The sequence below is a fragment of the Leucopleurus acutus genome, assembly GCF_964270905.1.
Source record: "Leucopleurus acutus genome assembly, chromosome: 12".
Classification (NCBI taxonomy): domain Eukaryota; kingdom Metazoa; phylum Chordata; class Mammalia; order Artiodactyla; family Delphinidae; genus Leucopleurus; species Leucopleurus acutus.
The window spans coordinates 16,493,756-16,516,928 of NC_139154.1; the positions used below are offsets into that span (position 1 = coordinate 16,493,756).

General features: G+C 42.0%; 2 protein-coding genes across 2 annotated transcripts in view; one reads left to right on the top strand and one right to left on the bottom strand.

The window, feature by feature from the left end:
• The window catches only part of BUB1 (BUB1 mitotic checkpoint serine/threonine kinase), a gene marked incomplete at both ends in the record, with an annotated part of 41,462 nt that extends 28,164 nt beyond the window's left edge, over nt 1-13,298 (top strand). The window contains 8 exons of the mRNA XM_082851479.1: nt 1,433-1,668; nt 2,830-2,973; nt 9,802-9,917; nt 10,227-10,388; nt 10,566-10,723; nt 10,823-10,997; nt 11,547-11,653; nt 13,103-13,298. Of these exons, the coding sequence (XP_082707605.1) occupies nt 1,433-1,668; nt 2,830-2,973; nt 9,802-9,917; nt 10,227-10,388; nt 10,566-10,723; nt 10,823-10,997; nt 11,547-11,653; nt 13,103-13,298 (1,294 nt within the window). The remainder of the gene's footprint in view (nt 1-1,432; nt 1,669-2,829; nt 2,974-9,801; nt 9,918-10,226; nt 10,389-10,565; nt 10,724-10,822; nt 10,998-11,546; nt 11,654-13,102) is intronic.
• Nucleotides 13,299-19,470: 6,172 nt separating this feature from the next.
• The window catches only part of LOC309969414 (two pore channel protein 2-like), a gene marked incomplete at both ends in the record, with an annotated part of 38,332 nt that continues 34,629 nt past the window's right edge, over nt 19,471-23,173 (bottom strand). The window contains 3 exons of the mRNA XM_082851228.1: nt 19,471-19,616; nt 20,615-20,739; nt 20,974-21,087. Of these exons, the coding sequence (XP_082707354.1) occupies nt 19,471-19,616; nt 20,615-20,739; nt 20,974-21,087 (385 nt within the window). The remainder of the gene's footprint in view (nt 19,617-20,614; nt 20,740-20,973; nt 21,088-23,173) is intronic.

Genomic DNA, 23,173 nt, shown 5'->3' on the forward strand with positions numbered 1-23,173 from the left:
CACTGCAAACACTGAATTAGCAAATACTGACCCATTGCTTCTAGGGGAAATACACAGTTAGGATCCTACAGGCCTGTGGTTACAACACTTTGTTTAAAGACACTTATTTAGGGCTTCCCTTGTGGCTCAGTGGTTAAAAATCTGCCTGCCAATGCAGGGGACACGGGTTCGAGCCCTGGTCTGGGAAGATCCCACATGCCACGGAGCAGATAAGCCTGTGCGCCACAACTACTGAGCCTGCGATCTAGAGCCCGCAAGCCACAACTACTGAGCCCACGAGCCACAACTACTGAGCCTGCGTGCCACAACTACTGAAGTCCATGCATCTAGAGCCCGTGCTCCGCAACAAGAAAAGCCACCGCAGTGAGAAGCCCGCGCACCGAAACGAAGAGTAGCCCCCACTCACCGCAACTAGGGAAAGCCCATGTGCAGCAACGAGACCCAATACAGCCAAAAAGAAATAAATAAAATAAATAAATTTATATTAAAAAAACACTTATTTAATATATACTATTGATTCATTAACACTGAACTCATGGCCAACAGCACTGTAACCCATGCCTGAACAAAACTTATCCAACACATATTTTCTCCACAAGACACGTCACAGCCTTCTTGCACTTAGGAACGCTAGACAGCACTTGAGCACTGCCCTTGGGGAACAGTTAAACAGCTAAATCACCAACTAAAAGCACAAAAATGCAAGAAAAAGAAACACCCCACATCGCTAACTATACTGTGAAAGGACACTGTTTACAGTATGAGCTGAAATGAGAAGGCAGAGCCTCACCTTGCTCGACCTCACCTGGGAACATAAATGTTGAGTGACTCAAATTTTTCATTGTTCTGCACATCTTGAGATGACAGCAAAAGCACCATGAGTGTTGTTTGGGGTAACAAATAAATATTTTCATGTAGGTGAATTCACAGGTATGGAATCCTTGAGGAATGAGAATCGACTCTGTGTGTGTGTGTGTGTGTGTGTGTGTGTGCGTGCGCGTGCGTGTGTAGAAATGTACTGGTGTTCGGTTGTTGGACTATGGCTGACATTTTCTGTTTGTTTCAGTGTTATAAAAGAAGCCATTTTTGGAATAAAATCTTCAGTCCCTATTACAGTAGTGATGCTTAGAAGACAACTTGAGAAAATAAACCCTTTCCTACCAACATCTCCTACTAAAGAATATCCAATGTGTCACCTCACCTATTTAATATATTACCACGTTTTTTATTTTATTTCTATTCATATTGTACGAGCTGTGTATCTGCATATATTTGTTTGTATGAAGAAAATGCTTTAATAAACTCTTTGTGAAGCAGTTTTGAAATCTCACTCCTAGAATGAAAAGGAAACTGTTTTGTGGGATTTTTATGTATTCAAACCCAATAAAGCTTGTAATCATGTGTGTTTATCTTGTCCCTTTAACATATCCAGTCCGATTGAAGAGAAAAGCTCGGAACCAGCGTTCCCCACAGATGTCTCTTCAGCATCCTTGCTCCGTCTGAGCCAACCTGCTGCAGCTGTGCTGACCAGCGAGGCGGAGTGGGGCCTCAAGGCCTGTAAACTCACAGACCCTGACTTTGCCCCTGCAGAGGATCCAGCAGACGCCAATGCCAGGTTCCAGGCAGAACCAATGCAGACAGGCTTGCTTGGGAATATCGACGCTCCAGGTGTGAACAGATGCTCATTCTTAATTGTTCTCTGAATAAGGACAATAACCTGTTAAAAGCTGTTGCATGAAAGAAGCTCAAAGAGCAGGGCCTTGAATGCCGTTGAGTAGAACGCAAGTTCAGACAAACTTGCATGCTGTGTCACCGAGCATACAACAGTAACATACTTGAAGGACTAATTAATTTGTTTTAATTTTAAAAGGTATCAAAATAACTACTGTTGGAAAAGAGAACTGGAATTGGAGGGCCCATTATGCCAGGCGTTTAATTTAATACTGTTATCCCCATTTTACAGAAAAGTAAACAGGCTCAGGGTTAAAGGACCCCACCCCCACCCCAAGGTTACACAGAAACAATCTTAACAGTGGACAAGAGCACAGACTCTGGAGATAGACTAGCTAGATTCTAATCCTAGCTCTCCGTCTGAGGCTGTCTTGTGATCTTGGCCAAGATTATTTCAATTCTCTGTGGCCCTGTTTTCTATAAAGTGGAGGGGTTGGCAGTACCTACTTTAGGGTCTTACTGTTAGGACCAAGTGAGTTAGTAAACATCAAGGGCTCAGAAAAGTGTCCCGCATCTGCTTAGCACTAGAAAATATCAGTCATGTTGGATTAGTCTTTGATAACTGCCACTAATAGAATTTTTTATAACATTCTAAATTGGGCAGAAGCTTTTTTCTTCCCTTTAGAAACGGTTTCTCTTTGTGTCTTTGTGGACCCAAAGTATATCTCATACAGACAAATTGCACGTAGGTAGTATGTGTTAAAAGGCAGCGTGTTTTATAAATAGAAGTGGAAAGCAATTTAAAGAATACGTATATGATCGTGTTAGAAGTAACTAATCTCCAAGTTGGCCTTTAAGACATGTACCCATAATTGTGTTAAAGGCAAAATCTAGAATAGATGCCCTTGGTGTTAATTTCCTTTGTCCCAACTGAATATTGATTTAAATTTGTAGATCTAAAATGACAGATAATGAACTGTGCAGACGTACCCATTTTGACTTTTGAAAATGGTTCTTTATTATTTGAATCAATGCTCTTTAAAGATAAGGCTTTTGAAAGCTTATTTAATGAATGTCTCCACTTGCTTTGTCAATGATTTATTTGGTAAAAGTCTTGGATACTGAATTCCTTTTCCTTTTTGTTCCTGTTCCTTTAAGACTTCACTGTTGAGAATCCCTGGGATGATGAGTTGATTGTCAAACTTTTATCCGGGCTTTCTAAACCAGTGAGTTCCTATGCAAATACTTATGAATGGCAATGTAAACTTCCAGCCATCAAACCCAAGACTGAATTTCAACTGGGTAAGAACCATATGGGTAATGAAACTTTAAACTCTATTTTTCTCTGTGGGAAGTTGATGTTTATTCCTCCTGGCACCGCCCTCACCCCTACCCCTCCACCCCCTCTCCCACTTCCAGTAAAAAGTTTTATCTGTAGTATTAAGATGAGAACATTTTGTTAAGGCATGACTGTAGGATTTCGATTGCTGTTGGGACTATAACTTATAAAGGGCAATTTGGCAATATCTATCAAAATTTAAAATGCATATACTTTTAGACCCAGACATCCACTTTTAAGAATTTCCTGCAGATACACTTGGATATATTCAAAGTAAGGTGTGTGTAAAGCAACAGATTGGAAACAACATAGGCATCTAAGGGGACTGCTTAAATAAATTATGCGACATCTCTACAGTAAACTACAGCTCACTCTGTGCAGCTAGGGAATGATCTCCAAAACATGCTGCTAAGTGAAAGGGCAGACTAGTGTTATATGCTGCTTTTTATTTCTTAAAAAGGGACAAGATAATATATATTCATATTTGATAGTATTTCCAGAGAACACTTGAAGGGTACTCAAAACTAATAAAAATGGTTAATTGTTAGTGGAAGGGGAAACAGGGTAAATGTGGATAACAGTGGGAGCAAGACTTCTCATAATATACTTTACACACACACACACACACACACACACACACACACACAGATTCCCCTATTATTAACATATTGCATCGGTGTGGTACATTTGTTAAAGTTGATGAGCCAATATTGATACATTATTATTAACTACAGTTCATAGTTTACATTAGGATTCATTCTTTGTGTTGTACATTCTGTGGGGTTTGACAGATGTGTAATGACATGCATCTGTCATTACAGTATCATACAGAACCGTTTCAGTGCCCTAAACCCCTGCGCTTCATCTATTCATCCCTTCCTCCCTCTACCTGAAACCCTAGCAACCACTAATCTCCTACTGCTGTCCCCACATAGTTGTAATCATTACAGTATATAGACTTTTCAGATTGGCTTCTTTTGCCTAGCAATATGCATTTAAGTTTCCTCCATGTCTTTTCATGACTTGATAGCTCTTTCTTTTTCATCTCTGAGGAGTATTCCATTGTGGGAAGGTACTTTTGTTTATTTATCCATTCACCTATTGAAGGATATCTTGGTTGCTTCCAAGTTTTGGCAATGATGAATAAAGCTGCTGTAAACATTCCTGTACAGTTTTTGTGTGGACGTAAGTTTTCAGTTCATTTGGGTAAGTACTAAGGAGTGTGATTGCTGGATCATATAGTTAAGGCTATGTTTACTTTTGTAAGAAACTGCCAAACTGTCTTCCAAGGGGTTTTGTACCATTTTGAATTCCCACAGCAATGAATGAGAATTCTGTTGCTCCACATTCTTGTCAGCATGTGGTATTGTCAGTTTGGGGTTTTAGCCATTCTAGTAGATGTGCAGTGGTATTTCACTATTGTCTTTAATTTGCAATTCTTTAATTATGTATGATGTTGAACATTTTTTCATATGTTTATTTGCTATCTGAATACCTTCTTTCCTGAGATTTATGTTCAGATCGTTTGCCCATTTTTCAATCAGGTTGTTTTCTTATTAAGAGTTCATTGTATATTTTGGCTATACAGTGGTCCTTTATCAGTTGTTTTACAAAGATTTTCCCCCAGCCTCTGGCTTGTCTTTTCATTCTATTAGCTGTGTTTTTTGCGGAGTAGTTTTCAATTTTAATCAAGTCCAGTTTATCACTTTTTTCCTTTCACGGATCATGCTTTGGGTGTTGTATCCAAGAGGTCATCAGCAAACCCAAGGTCACCTAGATATTCTCCTACATTATCTGCTAGGAATTTTGTAGATTTGTGTTATATATTCAGATCTATGAACCATTTTGAATTAACTTCTGTCAAAGGTGTAAGATCTGTGTCTAGATTCATTTTGCATGTTGATGTTCAGTTGTTCCATCACCATTTGTTGAAAAGACTATCTTTCCTGCATTGAATAGCCTTTACTCTTTTGTCAGTGATCAATTGACTATATTTGTTTGGGTCTATTGCTGGGCTCTCTCCTCTGTTTCATTAATGTATTCGCCTATTCACCAATACCACACTGTCCTGATTTTGGTAGCTTTTATAGTAAGTCTTGATGTTGGGTAGTGTCGGTCCTCCAATTTGTTCTCCTTCAATACTGTGTTGGCTGTCTGATTCTTTTGCCTTTCCATATAAACTTTAGAATTAGTTTGTCATTATCCACAAAAATGACTTGGTGGGATTTTGCTTGGTATTGCATTGAATCTATAGATCAAGTTTGGAAGAACTTCACAATGCTGTGTCTTCTTATCTGTGTATATAGAATATATCTCTCCATATATTTAGATTTTTAAATTTGTTTCATCAGAGTTTTATAGTTTTCCTCATGTAGACCTTGTACATTTTTTGTTACATTTATATTTAAATATTTCATTGGGGGGGAGTTGCTAATGTAAATTGTATTGTGTTTTTAATTTCAAATTCCACTTATTCATTTTTGGTACATGTGGCATAGAACTAACTGTTCATAGTATTCCTTTATTATCCTTTTAATGTCCATAGGATCTGTAGTGATGCCCCCTCTTTCATTTCTGGTATTAGTAATATGTGTCCTCCCTAATTTTTCTTAGTTGGCCTGGCAGAAGCTTATCAATTTCATTGATGTTTTCAAAGAACCAACTTTTTTTCCCACAGAACCAACTTGTTTTCATTGATTTCCTCTACTGATTTTCAGTTTTAAATGTTGTTGATTTCTACTCTGATTCTTATTTTTCCTTTTCTTCTGCTTACTTTGGATTTAATTTGCTCTTCTTTTTCCAGTTTTCTAAGGTGGAAACTAAGATTATTGATTTTAGATCTTCTTTTCTAACATATGCATTCAATGCTATAAATTTCTAATACTGCATTTTCCACATCTCACAATTTCAATAAATTATGTTTTCAAAGTGTGTTATTTAATCTCCAAGTTTTGGAGGACTTACCAGCTATCCTTCTGTTATTGATTACCAGCTTAATTCCACTGTGATCTGAGTGCATACTTTGTATGATCTCTTTCTTTTTTTTTTTTTTTAATTTGGTGAAGTTGTGTTTTATGGCCTAGAATGTGGTCTTTCTTGGTTACTGTTCCATGTAAGCTTGAAAAGAATGTATATTCCACTGTTGTTAAATTAAGTATTTCATGAATGTGTATTAGATCCAGTTGATTGGTGGTGGTGCTGTTCGGTTCAACCATGCCCTTAAGGATTTTCTGCCTGTTGGATCTGTCAATTGCTGATAGAGGGATGTAGAAATCTCCAACTATAATAGTGAATTGATTTATTCTCCTTGCAAGTCTGTCAATTTTTGCCTATTTTGATGCTCTGTTCTTAGGCTCATACACATTAAGGATTGTTATGTCTTGGAGAACTGAGCCCTATATCATTATGTAATGCCTTTCTTTATCCTTGATAACTTTCCTTACTCTTAAGTCTGTTCTGTGTAAAATTAATATAGCTACACCAGCTTTCTGTTGATTAATGTTAGCGTGACATATCTTTCTCCATGCCTTTACTTTTATTTTTTCTGTGTCTTTATATTTAGGGTGTGTTTCTTGTAGACAACATATAGTTGGGTCTTGTATTTTTATCTATTGTGATGTAGTTGGATTAATATCTACTATATTTGTTACTGTTTTCTATTTATTGCCCTTGTTCTTCATTTCCTTTTTTGTCTTTCACTCTCTTTCTGCCTTCTCTGGTTTTAATTATTTATGTGATTCTATTTTCTCTCTTCTCTTAGCATATCAATTATACTTCTTTCTTTACTTTTTTTAGTGGTTGCCCTAGAGTTTGCAATGTACATTTACAAGTAATCCATGTCCACCTTCCAATAACACTATACTGCTTCACAAATAGCACAAGTCCCTTATAACAGAATGTTACCAATTCCTCCCTCTTCCCCCTTATGGCATTACTCTCACTCATTTCACTTACCCACAGGCTGTGCTTACTGAACACATTGTTGCTATTATTATTTTGAACAGCTATCTGTTAGATCAATTAAGAATAAAAAATAAATAAATAAAAGATTTTACTTTATCTTCATTTATTCCTTTTCCTATACTTTCTGATCTGAGTTTCTGACCTGTATCATCTTCCTTCCCTCTGAAGAACTTCTTTTTTTCTCTTTTATTAATTTTTATTGGAGTATAGTTGCTTTACAATGTTGTGTTAGTTTCTGCTGTACAGCAAAGTGAATCAGCTATACGTATACATATTGGGTTGGCCAAAAAGTTCGTTCGGGATTTTCCATACGATGTTATGGAACGAATGAACTTTTGAGCCAACCCAATATATCCCCTCTCTTTTGGATTTCCTTCCCATTTAGGTCACCACAGAGCATTGAGTAGAATTCCCTGTGCTATATGTTAGGTTCTCATTAGTTATCTATTTTATGCATAGTATCAATAGTGTATATATGTCAATCCCAATCTCCCAATTCATCCCACCCCCCAGAACTTCTTTTAACATTTCTTGCAAGGCAGGTTTACTGGTGACAGATTGCCTTAATTTTTGTTTGTCTCATGAAGTCTTTATTTCTTCTTCACTTTTGAAAGGGAAGAATTCTTGGTTTGTGGTTTTTTGGCTTTTTTTTTCTTCTTTCAACACTTACTCCACTCTCTTCTTGCTTGTATGGTTTCTGAAGGGAAGTCAGTGTGATTCTTATGCTTGCTCCTCTATAGGTCAGGTGGTTTTATTCCTCTGGTTTCTTTCAATATTTTCTCCTTGTCTGATTTTCTGCAGTTTGAACATGACATGCCTAGATGCAGCTTTTTGGTGTTCTTCCTGCTTGGCGTTCTCTGACATTCCCGGATCTGTGATTTGGTTTCTGTCATTGACTTTGGAAATTTCTCAGCCATCCTTACCCCAGCTATGTCTTCTGTTCTCTTTTTCTTCTTCATCCTAGTGTCCCATTACACATTTGTTACCCCTTTTGTAGTTGTCCCATAGTTCTTGAACATTCTATCTTTTTCATTTTATTTTTCTCTTTGCATTTCAGTGTTGGAAGTTTCTGTTGGCATATTTGTCAAGCTCACAGTTTCTTTTTCCAGCCACATACAGCCTATTGATGAGCCCATCAAAGATATTCTTCATTTTGTCACGGTCCTTTTTTATTTCTAGCGTTTCCTTTTGATTCTTTCTCGGGGTTTGTATTTGTCTTCTTACATTACTCTTGTATTCTTGCATTTTGTTTACCTTTTTCATTACAGCTCTTAGCATATTAATCATAATTTTTTTATTCCTGGTCTTATAATTCCAAAATCTTTTCTATATCTGTATCTGGTTCTGAAACTTGCTCTGTCTTTTCAAGCTGTGTTTTTTGTCTTTTATTATGCCTTGTAATGTTTGTTAGAAGCCAGTCCTGATATCCTGCTGAAAGGAACTGAGATAAATAGCCCTTTAGTGTAAGGTTTATGCTTATCTGGCTTGGACTTAGGCTGTGTTTACTATTTTCTGTGGCTGTAGGTATCAAAGGCTGAAATTCCCCTTTGTGTCCTTATTTGTCTCCCCTGTTGTCTTTGGGCTTCCCTAGAGACTTGTTCCTAAATAAGGTCTGAGACATCAGTTCTTTCTGTGGTGCCTCCTCTCCCCACCCCCGCTTCGGTACTGGCCTCAGTGGTAGTTTCTGCTTCTGGGCTCTGCTATTCTCTGTATTCACCTGTCTCCTCAGTTTGGGGGGCAGCAGTTTTCCCTGTGACCTCAGTTCTCTAACAGATCTAAGAGTTGTTGATTTTCAATTTGTTCAGCTGTTTCTTACTGTGAGGGTAGATTGACGACTTCCAAACTCCTTACATGCCAGCTAGAAACCAGAAAACTACTTTTTTATATTTGATTTTAAACACATGAATTCTTTTTTTAAAAAATTAAAAATCTGTTACAACCTTACCTCTGTCATCTTTCTACCAAAACCAATAACCCCAGTGTAACTGAAAAATATCAAGACAAATCCAGCTGAGGGGCATTCTACAACTTACCAGAACAGTGCTCCTTGGAGCTGTCATGGTCATCAGAACAAAAAGTTAGAAACTGTCACAGCCTAGCAGAGTCTGAGGAGACTTGATGAATGTGTCCTAGAACATTAGGGGAAAACTAGTGAAATCTGAATAAAGTGTGGAGTTTAGTTAACAATAACATACCAGTTTTGGTTCTTGTTTGTTACCAGTGTAACTTGGTTATGTAAAAGTTTGCAGTAGGGGAAACAGGATGCAGAACATACAGAAACTACTATCTTCTCAACTTTTCTATAAATCAAAAGCTGTTCTAAAATAGAAAGTTACTGCAATAAAAATTTTTTAAGTATCTGTTAGAAATATCGGTACAATTATGCTCTGCCCTTTTTATTCTGATGTAAAACGCTTGCATTTTTCAAAGGCGTGTTAGAGCTTTGTTTAGCACTTTGTAGAGGATGTCCACTTGTTCTTTCTGTCATCACAACAGTCTTGCCAAGTAGGCAGCACACGTACTCCCCCTTTAAATATGACAGCACTGGTGAAGAGAGGATGGCTGCCCGAGGCCCTGCTGCTCAGTGACAGGCCTGGGTCCCGGCAGTGCTGCCCTGGCTCTTCCATCACCTCGTTATAAAGGGGGTATTTTGTGGCAGGTATTTGTTTAACTTTCATGTAAGACTGGAAAAACATTTCCTAAGGGAGCTATATCCATTTTTATTTATTAAAGCAATTCAAGCACCAAGAAAAATTTACAAATACTTCATTTTGATAGCCTTTAATGTTTTGAGCCTTTTTTTCATTTTGACTTAACTATCTCCTCAGGTTCTTTGCTGGTCTATGTTGATCACCTTCTTGGAGAAGGGGCTTTTGCCCACGTCTATGAAGTTACCCACGGAGATGTGAACGATAGCAAAAATAAGCAGAAATTTGTTTTGAAGGTAAATGATCTGTACCATATAGAAAATGAATTTTAGGGCTAGAGTTTGCCAGCCTCCTTTTTTTTTTTTTAAAAGATAGTGGTGGTTTCACTTAGGTCTATTGTCAGCACTTAAGAAGCAAAACTATCCCACAAGGATTCAGAATTGCCTCGCCACTAAAGTTACCTTGCAGCAGTTCCCACGCTGCAGCAACAATTCATGGCTTGTCATCACTTTCTACCCTACATCCTGCATTTGGATGAAGTGGCTTTCTTGCTATCATTTTCCAGAATGTGAGCTGGATATGAATGTCACATACCTGATTTGCAGGTCCAGAAGCCCGCCAACCCCTGGGAATTCTACATCGGGACCCAGCTGATGGAGAGACTAAAGCCAAGCATGCAACACATGTTTATCAAATTCTATTCTGCCCACCTGTTCCAGAATGGCAGTGTGTTAGTAGGAGATCTCTACAGCTATGGGACATTACTAGTAAGTGTATGGCTTTTATGACAAACAAGAACTGAAGTACATTTTTGGCTTTTGCCTTGCACATACCTTTTGCACTTGGCGCTTTTATTGGAGTGATGGGTGGGGGCAAAGCTCTTGACTTGACATTTCATTAATCCTGTGCAACCAACTCAGGATTCCACTTTCCATTGTTTCTAGAATGCCATTAACCTCTATAAAAATACCCCTGAAAAAGTGATGCCTCAAGCTCTAGTCCTCGCTTTTGCTATCAGAGTGCTGTGCATGATTGAACAAGTCCATGACTGCGAAATCATCCACGGAGACATCAAGCCAGACAATTTCATACTCGGAAACAGGCAAGTTGCCCTTTTAACAGGTCTTTCTCTTACCGTTTCCCCAGCAGCCTTTTATTATCTGTGCTCACGCAGCCTGACCCTTGTTTGTGTTTAATATAGATTTTTGGAACAGGACAGTGAAGAAGATGATTTATCTGCTGGCTTGGCACTGATCGACCTGGGTCAGAGTATAGACATGAAACTTTTTCCAAAAGGAACCGTATTTACGGCAAAGTGTGAAACATCTGGTTTCCAGTGTACTGAGATGCTCAGTAACAAGCCCTGGAACTACCAGGTAGAGAACTAGAGTGAGAGATTTGAAAACATTTCCCTGTATGACACTCACTATAATTTCAAAATGAATTTGGGAATCTAGATAGTTCGAGCTGATCTAGTCTTCTTCTAGCCCTGGATTCAGACGATGCTCCAGGGTTGTTTCCAGTTGTGGACACGTCACACCTCGGGAGGTTTGGAGCACAGTTCGAAGACCACAGCCAGTCCTGGGGGGAGAAGCTGGGAGGACTTGCAAGCGGCTTAGTGTTGTGTTTGCCTCTGCATGACAAAACGAAGGATGCGGTAGCTCAGGAAGAGCAGAGCTTCCCAAGACTTCCTAGGGAGGTGGCGGGTAATCTGCCGTCCGTGGAAGCCTCCAGCAAAGCCTAGATGGGCATTCATAGGACGTGTCAGTGTGGGGTTAATGCACACTTCCAGAATTCTTTAAAAGTGAAATCCTGTGACTATTTATTTCCTGTGATTTATCATATTTGCTGCATAACTTAGACATGGGAATATACTCAAGTGTAAAATACTGTATTAGTCATATATACCCATATTTTCTTTATAGATTGATTACTTTGGAGTTGCTGCAACAGTGTACTGCATGCTTTTTGGCACTTACATGAAAGTGAAAAATGAAGGGGGAGTCTGGAAGCCTGAAGGTCTTTTTAGAAGGTTGGTATTAGCATTGGTGCTACAGTGAAAAGAATAAATACAGTAGAATGTTGGGTTCCATCTGGTGGAAAGTGGATCTTTGCCACAGAAGACCCATGCCTTGAGAAGTAGGGTGAAATAGCATAACCCTGGGCCCTGGGTGCAGTGAGCAAGTTATTTAAGTGCTTCTGTTTCTCCATTTGTAACTTTTGTGTAACAAGTTGTGTGGAGACATTTCATTGGATCTTCAGTTTCTCCTATGTATAACAGATGCAACATATCCATTCTTTTTTTTTTTTGAATTTTTAAAATTTTATTATTTTTTTTTAATAGATCTTCACTCGAGTATACTTGCTTCACAATACTGTGTTAGCTTCTGTTGTACAACAAAGCGAATCAGCCATATGCATACACATGTCCCCATATCCCCTCCCTCTTGAGCCTCCCTCCCACCCTCCCTATCCCACCCTTCTAGGTCATCGCAAAGCACTGAGCCAATCTCCCTGTGCTATGCGGCTGCTTCCCACTAGCTAACTGTTTTACATTTAGTAGTGTATATATGTTGATGCTACTCTCACTTCGCCCCAGCTTCCTCCTCCCACCCCATGTCCTCAAGTCCATTCTCTATGTCTATATCTTTATTCCTGCCCTGCAACTATGTTCATCAGTACCTTTTTTTTTTTTTTAGATTCCATATATATGCGTTAGCATATGGTATTTGTTTTTCTCTTTCTGATTTGCTTCACTCCATTGTATATATGTGCCACATCTTCTTTATCCATTCATCTGTCAATGGACATTTAGTTTGCTTCCATGTCCTGGCTATTGTAAATAGTAGTGCTGCAATGAACACTGTGGTACATGACTCTTTTTGCATTATGGTTTTCTCAGGGTATATGCCCAGTAGTGGGATTGCTGGGTCGTATGGTAGTTCTATTTTTAGTTTTTTAAGGAACCTCCATACTGTTTTCCATGGTGGTTGTATCAATTTACATTCCCACCAACATATCCATTCTTGATGCATTAGGTTGGGTTGAGGTTAGAGTTAAGTCAGATGCAAGAGTGGGATTGCCCTGCACGCTGAAGGCTACTTTTTTAAAAAATAATTAATTAATTTATTTATTTATTGGCTGCATTGGGTCTTTGTTGCTGCACACGGGCTTTCTCTAGTTTCGGCAAGCAGGGGCTACTCTTCGTTGCAGTGCGTGGGCTTCTTATTGAGGTGGCTTCTCTTTTTGCAGAGCATGGGCTCTAGGCCCACAGGCTTCAGTAGTTGTGGCTCACAGGCTCTAGAGCGCAGGCTCAGTAGTTGTGGCGCATGGGCTGAGTTGCTCTGCGGCATGTGGGATCTTCCCAGACCAGGGCTTGAACCCGTGTCCCCTGCATTGGCAGGTGGATTCTTAACCACTGAGCCACCAGGGAAGCCCTGAAGGCTACATTTTATCCTTCATTTATGCTTTGTCTCTCCAGGCTTCCTCATCTGGATATGTGGAATGAATTTTTTCACATAATGTTGAATATACCAGATTGTCATCATCTTCCTTCTTTGGATTTGTTAAGGCAGAAGCTGAAGAAAGTATTTCAAGAACACTATACAAACAAGATTAAGACCCTTCGTAATAGGCTAATTGTACTGCTCTTAGAATATAAGCGTTCTCGAAAATAAAATATGGACACTCCCTAAAAGTCACTTTGTAAATGCTGGCCTGCTCACTTTGAACCTTGATGTTTCCACATTTATTGTTTATGTAAATGTTTCTTAAAAATAAAGCCCACAAAGTATATCCCTGGGACATAGTTGTTACAAATATTTCAACAAAATACACAACACAGTAACATCCCTGCGTAGCAGGCTGACTGGGCAGCTCTTGGGATGCGAGCATTCATGAGAGTAATCGGCAAGAGAACATTCTCTAAAAGCACTTTTTAAGCACTGACCTGTTCACTTTAAGCCAAAAAAGAGCCAAGTCAGGTTTGTTTGTTTTTTTCTAAATTTGGGGGTTTATATTTGTGTAAAATAAAAATTCCCCAAATATATTTAGCAGACTTAATGTTTTTATGAATTGAATGTGCCTGTCCTTTATTGTACTTGTTCTTCATTGCTATCCATGGGAAATATTGCAGGTATAAATCTTAAGCTTTGTTTTTTAAAAGCATGATTCAAAAGAATATCTCAGATCTTGAAAATAATCATGTAAGCTCCATGCATCATTAATTAGCTCTGAAATTATAGCAGCCAACTTAGCGTTTATTGACTTAAAGCTGGAAGGGTCCTATAAACTGAATTGACCTTCCCTCCTCTATCCCTCCCTCTTCCCTTAGCACGTGATGAAGACAAATGTGAGGGGACACCCAGTTCAAGAAGACAGTGACTGGCTTCCGCTTCCACCCTCACTCCCAGCCACCAGGTTCCCCATTCCAGAGACAACCTCAGCCCACGTTTTCTGACCTTTCCAAAAATTATTCCATGAAAATAAATAAATAAATAAATATATATATATATATATATATATATATATATATATATATATATATATAATGTTTTTTGACAAAGCTAGCATAATTCTGCTTTTTTTCACCTGATGTATGGTGGAGAATGTAAGTACATATAGAATGGTCTCATTCTTGTGATGGCTGTGTACTATTTGGTTGTATGATATATAGCCATAACTTGTAGTGTAAAATCCTAGAAGCGAAATTGCTGGGTCAAAGGTAAGGGCATTTAAAATTTTGTCTCAGTATTGCAGATAATCCCCCTGTAGGGCTGTGCCAGCAGGGATCAGAGTCTGTCCCCACACCTCCACCAACAGGACACGTCAGGCTCTTTGACCCTTGCCACTCTGACAGGTGACAAAATGATATTTCCTTGTGGTCTTCATTTGCATTCTCTTCTGAATTAGGCCAAATATATTCATATATTCAAGAGCTATGTGTTTTTTTCTTTTTCTGTGAACTCTATCCTTTGTGAGTTTCTCACTTGGGGTTGCTCTTTTTCAGTTTAAGTTGTAGGACCCCTTTGTATTTCTCCCAATTGGTCGTCTGTCTCTTAAGATTTCTGTTGACATGAAGATTTTTAATTTTGTTTCGTACTCTGATTTATAAAGTTTTTTAAAGGCTTTTTTGGCTTTTGTATCTTAAAATGCCATCTTCGATTGAGAGAATAAGAAAAGAGTCTTCTAATGTTTTTAATATTAGTACTGATTTAAATACTTAAGACTAAACTTTTGGTTGTTTTAAATCAGATGTCACTTTTTCTTGTTTTTTCTAGCTGGTACTTTGACTATATGAAGACTACTGATTTATATAAAAAGCTTTTCAGTTGATTCTTTTGAAGTTTCCAAGTAAATAACCATCACTATGAAAATGCCGCTTATTTTATATCTTTGCCAGTTTTTCGCTGGTGATTTTTCTCTTCCTTTCGCCATTGCCCAGGACCATGAGAAGAGGGCTAAATAGGGATGGTGCTGGACGTCTCTGTCTCCTGCTTTAGAAGGAGCTCCTCCCATGTTTATCCAGTAAGCTCATGAGGCTGGCCTGAGGTAGCCTTTTTTAATCACGTTGAAGAAGTATCCATCCATTTCTTTTTGCAAGTGTGAATCATAACATTATTTCAGTTTTCTTGCCCCTCTTTTCATCTGTATTGGACCAGCTATATGCCATTCCCCTATATGAATGTACCATATTTTAGTTAAACAATTCTCTATTTAGAGACAATTAGTTTCACAATTTTATTGCTACAAAAAAGTGACTGCAGATACAAATGTGTCTGCAGGATAAATTAATAGAATGGGATTCCAAATATGCTTTATTTTGAAAATAAAGAACGTAACCTATGCGATTGATTACACATACACTGAAATTGGAAGGAAGTTGATCCAGGGACAAGACCTCATCAGACAAACCAACATTAAATTTACTCTTAAAGTGTCAAAAGTGAGCATTGATAAAGCCAGATTTGTGGGATTTTAAAATTTTTCCTCTTGAAAATGTCTGTTTTCAAAGGAAACAAGACTAAAGTAGATAAGGGTGCTATTTTACTAAACTAATAACGAAATGTGTCCATCCATGAAAGGCAGCTGTGGGTGCCTTCAGTCTTGGGCAGAGAGGACACTTGGCCTCGGCTTCCAGCCCCTGTCAACATATCCTGCGTCCCCGCCAGCCCGTTTGCTGTTACTGGATCTTCAACTCCTGTCGCACCCAAGATACCTTCTATGCCATTCACACCAACAACTTCAACCTGACCAGCGTCATCTCAGCACTGCTGCTGCCCATCTGGTGTCCAGTCTATGCCAAGGGCTCCGCTTACATAAACTTCACAGTCAGATTTCCTAAGCAACAGCCTTGTCCCCAGGGAGGAAGGCTCCATCCAAATGAAAGAAGTTGCTTTAAGCACTTCAGGAAAGTAGGTGGGTTTCTTGGTCCATTTCCTGGTACAAACTACAGTGATCATCTTCATTTCATTATAAATTATACACAAAAACACACAGTTCATCTGCACAAGGAAATAAGCTCTGCATCTACAGGGCCACCGAGACGGATGCCACAGACATCAGAGTTGGAAGGCAAAGAAACGTCCAGCTCACCCACTAAGGAGATGGAGTTTCCCCAGGGACAGATGGAGTTTCCCCAAGGGCCCAGCTCATCCTAAGTGCCCAAACACCAGCTAGATTCAGCCTAGGTTCTGACTTAATACCTACTCGGGCCAAGGCCTTTCCCATTCATTCTCGGCAGCCCCGCTTCACGTGCTAAGTCCCAGCTAAGAACAAGGCTGGTTACTCCGGAGACTCAGAGACTCCTGTTACCAGTGCCTTCTCACCCTGGATTATATCTGTGTCTAAGGCAATGGTTCTAAAATGTATTTTTTCATAAGACGCACCTGAGACACCAAAAGTGTGGTCCGGGCCTATCAGAAATAATGCTCCAAGATGCATGGGCATCAGCACGATATGCAAACACACCTGCAAAGCTGCTTCCCTGCCACTGGTCCCAGGAGTCAGTGTCCCTGGTCCTCCTTTCACCTCATCCCTCCACTGAGTCCATCTGTCCCGTTGGTTCCATTCCGAATGGTTCAGATGAACCCATTTCTGGATTGGTCAGGCTGCAGGCAGGCTAAGCTCCGGTAACAGAACCCACACAGGGCAGCTTAGAGAAGACACAAGTGATTTTGATCTCACGTTACAGTCTGGGATGGGCGATCCTTTACTGGCCCCGACCCTGCCGTCCTCAACAGGAGGCTTCCAGGATGTTTTGATTGCTGTCATATCTCAGCAGAGGTGGACATCGTTCCCACGGGCAAGACCTGCGAGGTGTGGACCCCAGTTGGGCTCACAGCCCACGGGGCAGACACAATCATGTTGCCCCATCCCCCTGCCAGGGAGACTGAGGAATGAAGTGTCCAGCTGGGAGCCCATGGGCCAAAATGTCGGGGTGACTAGTCCCCTAAAAGGCAGAAGAAAGACCTGGAGAAAAGTGGCAATGCTGCCACAACTCCTGCCCCTTGTCCCCTCCCTTGGACTGTGTGCAGCGGCTGAGGTGCTGGCTCCCCCTGGTGGCCACGGGGGCTGTTGCAGGACAGTGGTAACCGGACCCCAAGAATCTGACCCCGAGACTTTCCTACTGAAGGGCTCACACTTGAGAAGAAATTACACAACAAAGTTTCCTCCACTATCGTTTAACACTGAACACGTGGAACAACATACAGGTCCATGAATATGTGAATTCTTCCATATCAAGAAACATCAATGGTATGGAACACTTGACAGCAGTGTGTGTGTGTGTGTGTGTGTGTGTGTGTGTGTGTGTCTGTATCTGTCTCTATATCTCAACATGAAACAATTACTAGTAAGTGAAAGAAGCAAGTTCTTGAGCTATATATGATAAATGTCATGACATCCCACTTATGATAAAAAAATGATGATATATTAATATGCATGATATCCATTTAGTTCCAGAAGGAAAAAGAACAAACTCAGCAGTTCCCACCGGAAAGGGGGTGTCAGGTTGTGAGTGGAAGAATGAGAGGGGAAGGGGTGAGGAGAAGGAAGAATAAAGAGCAACTTTTGACTTTTTACTGTATTTCTGTATTGAATGTTTTACAGTGACCGCATGGTTTCTAATTTAAAAATGCCCATCATATTTTCAAATTAAAAACATTAAGTTGTCACTCAGCATATTTAACCTAATCCTTTATATAATGATAAATGTTAAATACACAAAGAAATAAGAGAGGTCTGGATGGATGGCAGGACTCCACAAATCCCATCAGACGGGTCAGCAAGGCTCCCACCTCCTGGGAATCGTGGTGGTAATGGAATCCCAAACCCTGACGCCAAACACCAGCCTTCCAGGTTTCAAACCAGGAAGCGCCACCTGGAACAGCCCGGTCAGCATCCCCCCCCCCCCCGCCCCGCCCCAGTCCACACGATCTTGGGAGGGAGGTGCTACCTGCCCCGAGTTTGCAGGTGAGGAAGCAGAGCCCGGAGGTGGCATGGTCAGTGGGGAGTCAGGCATGCAACCAGCCCGGCCCCAGAGTCCCAGCCCTGAAGCTTTCGCTCTGCTCCGACACCAGGGGTCACCCTCAGACCAAGGAAAGGGCCCTCCCAGGCCAGGTTCGGTTGCCACGCTGACATGTGACACATGACATGACACGTGACGGCCTCACTGCACTCAGAGCCCTCAGGTCAGGAAGCCTTGGTTCCCACCCCGATTCCCCTGCTCAGGGTAGGGCCTGCGACGAGGTGCAGAAGATGGAGGAGTCCTACCTACCCTGACAACTCTGGAAAGGACTCACTTGCTCACAATGCAGTTGTAATCAGGAGTAGCCAAACTCACAGAGACAGAAAGTAGAATGGTGGCCGCCAGGAGCTGGAAGGAAGGGGGGTTAGGGAGTTACTGTTGAATGGTACAGACCTTCATCTGGGGTGATGAAAAGCCCTGGAGGTCTGTTGAGTGTACCTAAAATGTGACTGTACATAAAACTACTGAACTGTACACTTAGAAATAGTTACAGTAGTAAATTTTATGTTGTATACTTTACCACAATGAAATGTTTTAAATAAAATAGAATAAAATGTAATAAATCCCTTTAATTTCCCAGGAGTAGGTCGCTGTACTGAGAGATTTCCAGCTGGGGAAAGTGACCTCAGGGAGCAACTTACTCAACATCTCGCTATACTTGTAATTTAATTAAAGAAACTTTGAGGGACTTCCCAGGTGGTCCAGTGGTTAAGGCTCCGCACTTCCAAGGCAGGGGGTGTGGGTTCGATCCCTGCTCGGGGAGCTAAGATCCCACATGACTCACGGCCAAAAAACCAAAACATAAAACAGAAGAAACTTTGAGAGCCTCCCCCAAAAAAGAAGCAATTGTGACAGAATTTGATCTTCACATTCATATTTGTCTTCATTTCGAATAAACACTGCATCAGAAGCTACTGTACTAGAACATGTTCCTTTAGCATATTAAGATATTTTAAATTCATTTATGTAACACTGTAGCACAGTATTCATTTAATAAAGTAGCAAAATATCATATAAAAATAAATGAAACTTTTATATACCCACCGAGAGGATTTACACACGTACAAACACTTGTATGGTAAGTGCTCTCCAGTCTCCTTGTAGATTTCCCTTTCCTCACCTCCATGGTCAGCCCTAAGCATGACCTCAGGAGAGCACACAGAGCTGACCACTCAGGGCAGGGGAGGCCGATTCACAGTCTTATCAGAACACAGAAGAGAACCTGGGCTGGGAAAGTAACCTCTAGGTAGCATCTGCAAACAGTGAGGACAGCTTATCTTGGTTTCCAGTTGTGGATGCCTGTGGCCCTTACAGGCCCAGGGTCAGGCACTGTTTTCAAAACTGGGATTCTTGGGATGTATGTCACTGGGTGAGAAGTTCAGAATCTCCTCCAAGGAAGGGCCTTCATCCTCTGGAGCTATTTCAGACTCAAACATCTGCTGCAGCAAAGCATCCACGGTCTTGTACTCTGGGAGGAAGGAGAGGGGCACATGGGACCTGCCCGTGTGGGTCGGAGGGGAGCAGAGCTCGGCTTTCCTGAAGGAGGGTCTCTGAGCCCACCCCACTGAGCTCCCCAGACCCCGCAGGCTCTGGAGACCAAGGAGAAGGTCCTCCTTGAAGGATGGGGGAGGATGGCCGCCTCTGGGGTGGCATGCCCACATACACATACACACACACACACACACACACACACACACACACACGCCATCTCTGCTGTGCTGTGTTTAAGTGTACCATACAGTGTGCCCATCAAAGGCCCAGTTGAGATTCAGACAGGTTTGGGTTTACTCAGTCAATCGTTAATTCACTGAGAATTAATAAAATACTTAAACAGTTATTAAGGCCCACATGTCCTGGGCACACGGTGAGGCCCTTGGGAACACAATGGAGAACAAACAAGACATGGCCCTGCACATGTGGAGCTTCGAGTCTGCAGGGAAGACAGATGGTGACCAGACAGTCACTCAGTGATCAATGTACAGCTGACAGGTGCTGAAAGGCAGGGAAGGAGAGCTGGGGGGTGGGGGGGGTGGGGGGTGAAGGTGGGGGGGTGGGGGGTGAGGGTGGGGTGCACAGGAGCACCTGACTTCTCGGGGAGCCCGGAGGGCTTCCCTGAGGAAGTGCTGCCTGAGCAGAGACCTGCAGGAGGAAGAGCCTTGATTCTGCAAGGTGAGGTGAGAGTAAGGGGAGAAAGCAGCATGTTCAAAGGCCCTGTGGCAGGATGGAGCAGGGGAGCCGAAGAAGTAAAGGGACAGCAGGGCTAAAGGGCAGAGGCGTGGGGGTTCCTGGGGGAAGGAAGACGGGCTGAGGTATTGAGGGAACCAAGCATGTGGCCCCTAGAGGCCACGGCAGGCGCCCTTGAGACACGGTAAGCCCCTGGAGGTCGGATTTGCATCCTGGAAACATCTCACTGACTGCTGTGAGGAGGATGGATTGGAGGAAGTTTCGAGTTGGATTAAAACTTACTTTTTGATGCAATTCTAAAGTACAGTCCTTTCAAGGCCTTCCTTTTGTTGTCTCCATCGTCCCCACTGAAGCCACTGTCCTTGGCGTCCACATTGTCAATGAGCTTCCCATCCTGCACTTCTTCCCTTCGGGGAGGAAGAGATGGTGTGAACACAGCCAGGTCCCTCAGCTGAGTTCCCCTCTGTCCTCCCAGCCATGGCCCCATGTCACCCATGTAGCCAGCAAGGGTCCCTGAGAACTGGCACCCAGGACCAGGCTGGCTGCCGTGGGGTCTCGGGGGTTAAATGTGATCAGGACCCACCCCGCCATGAACATCCTGCTTCCAAAGTCCATGAGCCGCGTCGGGAAATGCTACTCACTCTTGGACCCCAACTCCAAGCTCTTGAATCTTCTTCTCAATGGCAGTTTCCACTTCACTTTTTTCTAACGAATATGCCACAAAAAACGCTTCCAAGATGAACGCTATGAAAATACTGAGAAAAAGTAAAAGGCAGAGGGTTTTACATGGAGTCAGCCATGGTCTAGGTGATGGGAAATCATGGCAGCAAAGAGTGTTCAAGCCCAAACAAAAAGGCCGCCCATCTTCGCAAAGAAAACACAACACGGGGAAGAAACAACAAAATGTCTCTCAAGCATCAGGCACAACTTTCTTTCGTTCGGAAAATCATTCTTCCTCTACATCGTTTTTAAACAGTGACTATTAAGAAGAAAATAGAGGGGGGGTGGTTTCTGATTCACAATTTTTAAAGGTTTACTCCATTTATAGTTATTGTAAAATATTGGTTATATTCCCAGTGCTGTACAATATATCCTTGCACCTTATTTTATACCTAACAGTCTGTACCTCTTAATCCCCTCCCCCTATATTGCAAAAATATGGAATGCCTCACCAATTTGCATGTCATCCTTGTACAGGGGCCACATTAATCTTCTCTGTACAGTTTTAGTGTATGTGCTACCAAAGTGAGCTCGAAAATACAGTTTATTTTAAGGGGAAGCTTAGGCCACATAATTGGTGTAGAGAATTCTCCATGAATATCTCGTGTTAATGCACCGTCTAGGTCCTCTGAGCAAAGGCACTGATGGCCAATTTAGGGATATATTGGGCTGGCCCAAAAGTTCGCTCGGGTGGTCTGTGACATGGAAAAACCCCAATGAACTTTTTGGTCCACACGGTATGTGTGTCTCCAGAAATGCTCCACCATAGTAAAGCTTCCTGTTACTTACTGTCTCCTCCCCAGCGTCCACTAGGGTAGCAGAGACTTCATTTTGCCCTCCCCGGAGACTTGCTTACGTTCGAGAGTAAAAATAAGGTCTTTCTCTTTTTCTCTCTCTTTCCAGAGGGGAGGATGGGCAGGTCTCCCCAGCTACACAGACCGGGGTTTCCTCATTTTGGAGTTCCCCTCCTGCAATGCAGCCCATCCCACTGGCCCTCACCTCACGGTGCAGTGGGGATTAGGGCTCAGGGAGCTGCCCCAAGTATTGCTCTGGCGGCAGCTTCTGCCATGAGGAATAAACTGTCTTTGTCTCAGACCCAAGGCATCACATTTTGTCAGTATATACACATGATGTGCACGCACACTGACCTGCCACTTGTGAGTAGGGAATCCCAGTTCCTTCACCACTTCTGACTTAACATGATGCTGACGGAGCCCAGGGCTGTCACCATACTCGCATGCTTTTGGGGGAAGAGCTGAAAAACCCCTACAGCTTTTCACGTTGCCTCGGCCTATCCCAGCATTCTGGAAACCTCTCTAAGAATCACTCAGAAGCATTCCTCTCTCGTTCCCACTACATGTTCCATTCAGACGGTGCAGGACAAGCAGCCCCGAGCGCTTCTCCCCCTCCCCTCCCTCTGCTGGGACGTTCTTGAACCAAAATCAACAGAATGGTGGCCAAAGCAGCCCTGATGTGGCGAGGAAGGCCCGGGGCTGGGCTGCCACCCCAAGAATTGCGGGCCCTGGGCTCTAAGAGGGATACGACAACCGGAACACACCTCTGGGGGCGGGAAAAACAGGGATCAAGGGACTCAAATTCAGGCCCCACAAGGAACAGGGGAGCTAGAATCAGAGATTGATAAGAGGAAGGAAAGCCCTCTGGAGTGGAGAGTTGTCATAGCAGCTTTCAAACGGTGCCTGAGTTCTCCCCGGAAGAGAAGTCAGGACAGAACTGGAACCAATGAAGAAAATTAACCAGTAAGCACATTTCCATTCTACCTGTGCAAGGACAGGTGAGGACCAGAGCTGGACGACAAGGAAATTGACTCGTATAGGTTCTAATGAGTCCCAGGAGTTGTGCAGATTTCAGCAAAGGGTGGACACAATTCACAAGGACGTTCTAAAGGTGATTTATCCCACGGGGAAGGGTAGGGAGACCGGCCAGGACCCCAGAGCCCTTCTGACCCAAACAGTTGGCGAGGCTGAGATGTATACTATATACTGACGTGCACGGCTGGCTGACACTGAAGAACACAGATGTGAACAAAAGTAAGATGCCTCCCTTCTGGTGCCTTAGCATCTAGCAGGGGAGATGGGACCCACCCACAATGTACTCAAGGGT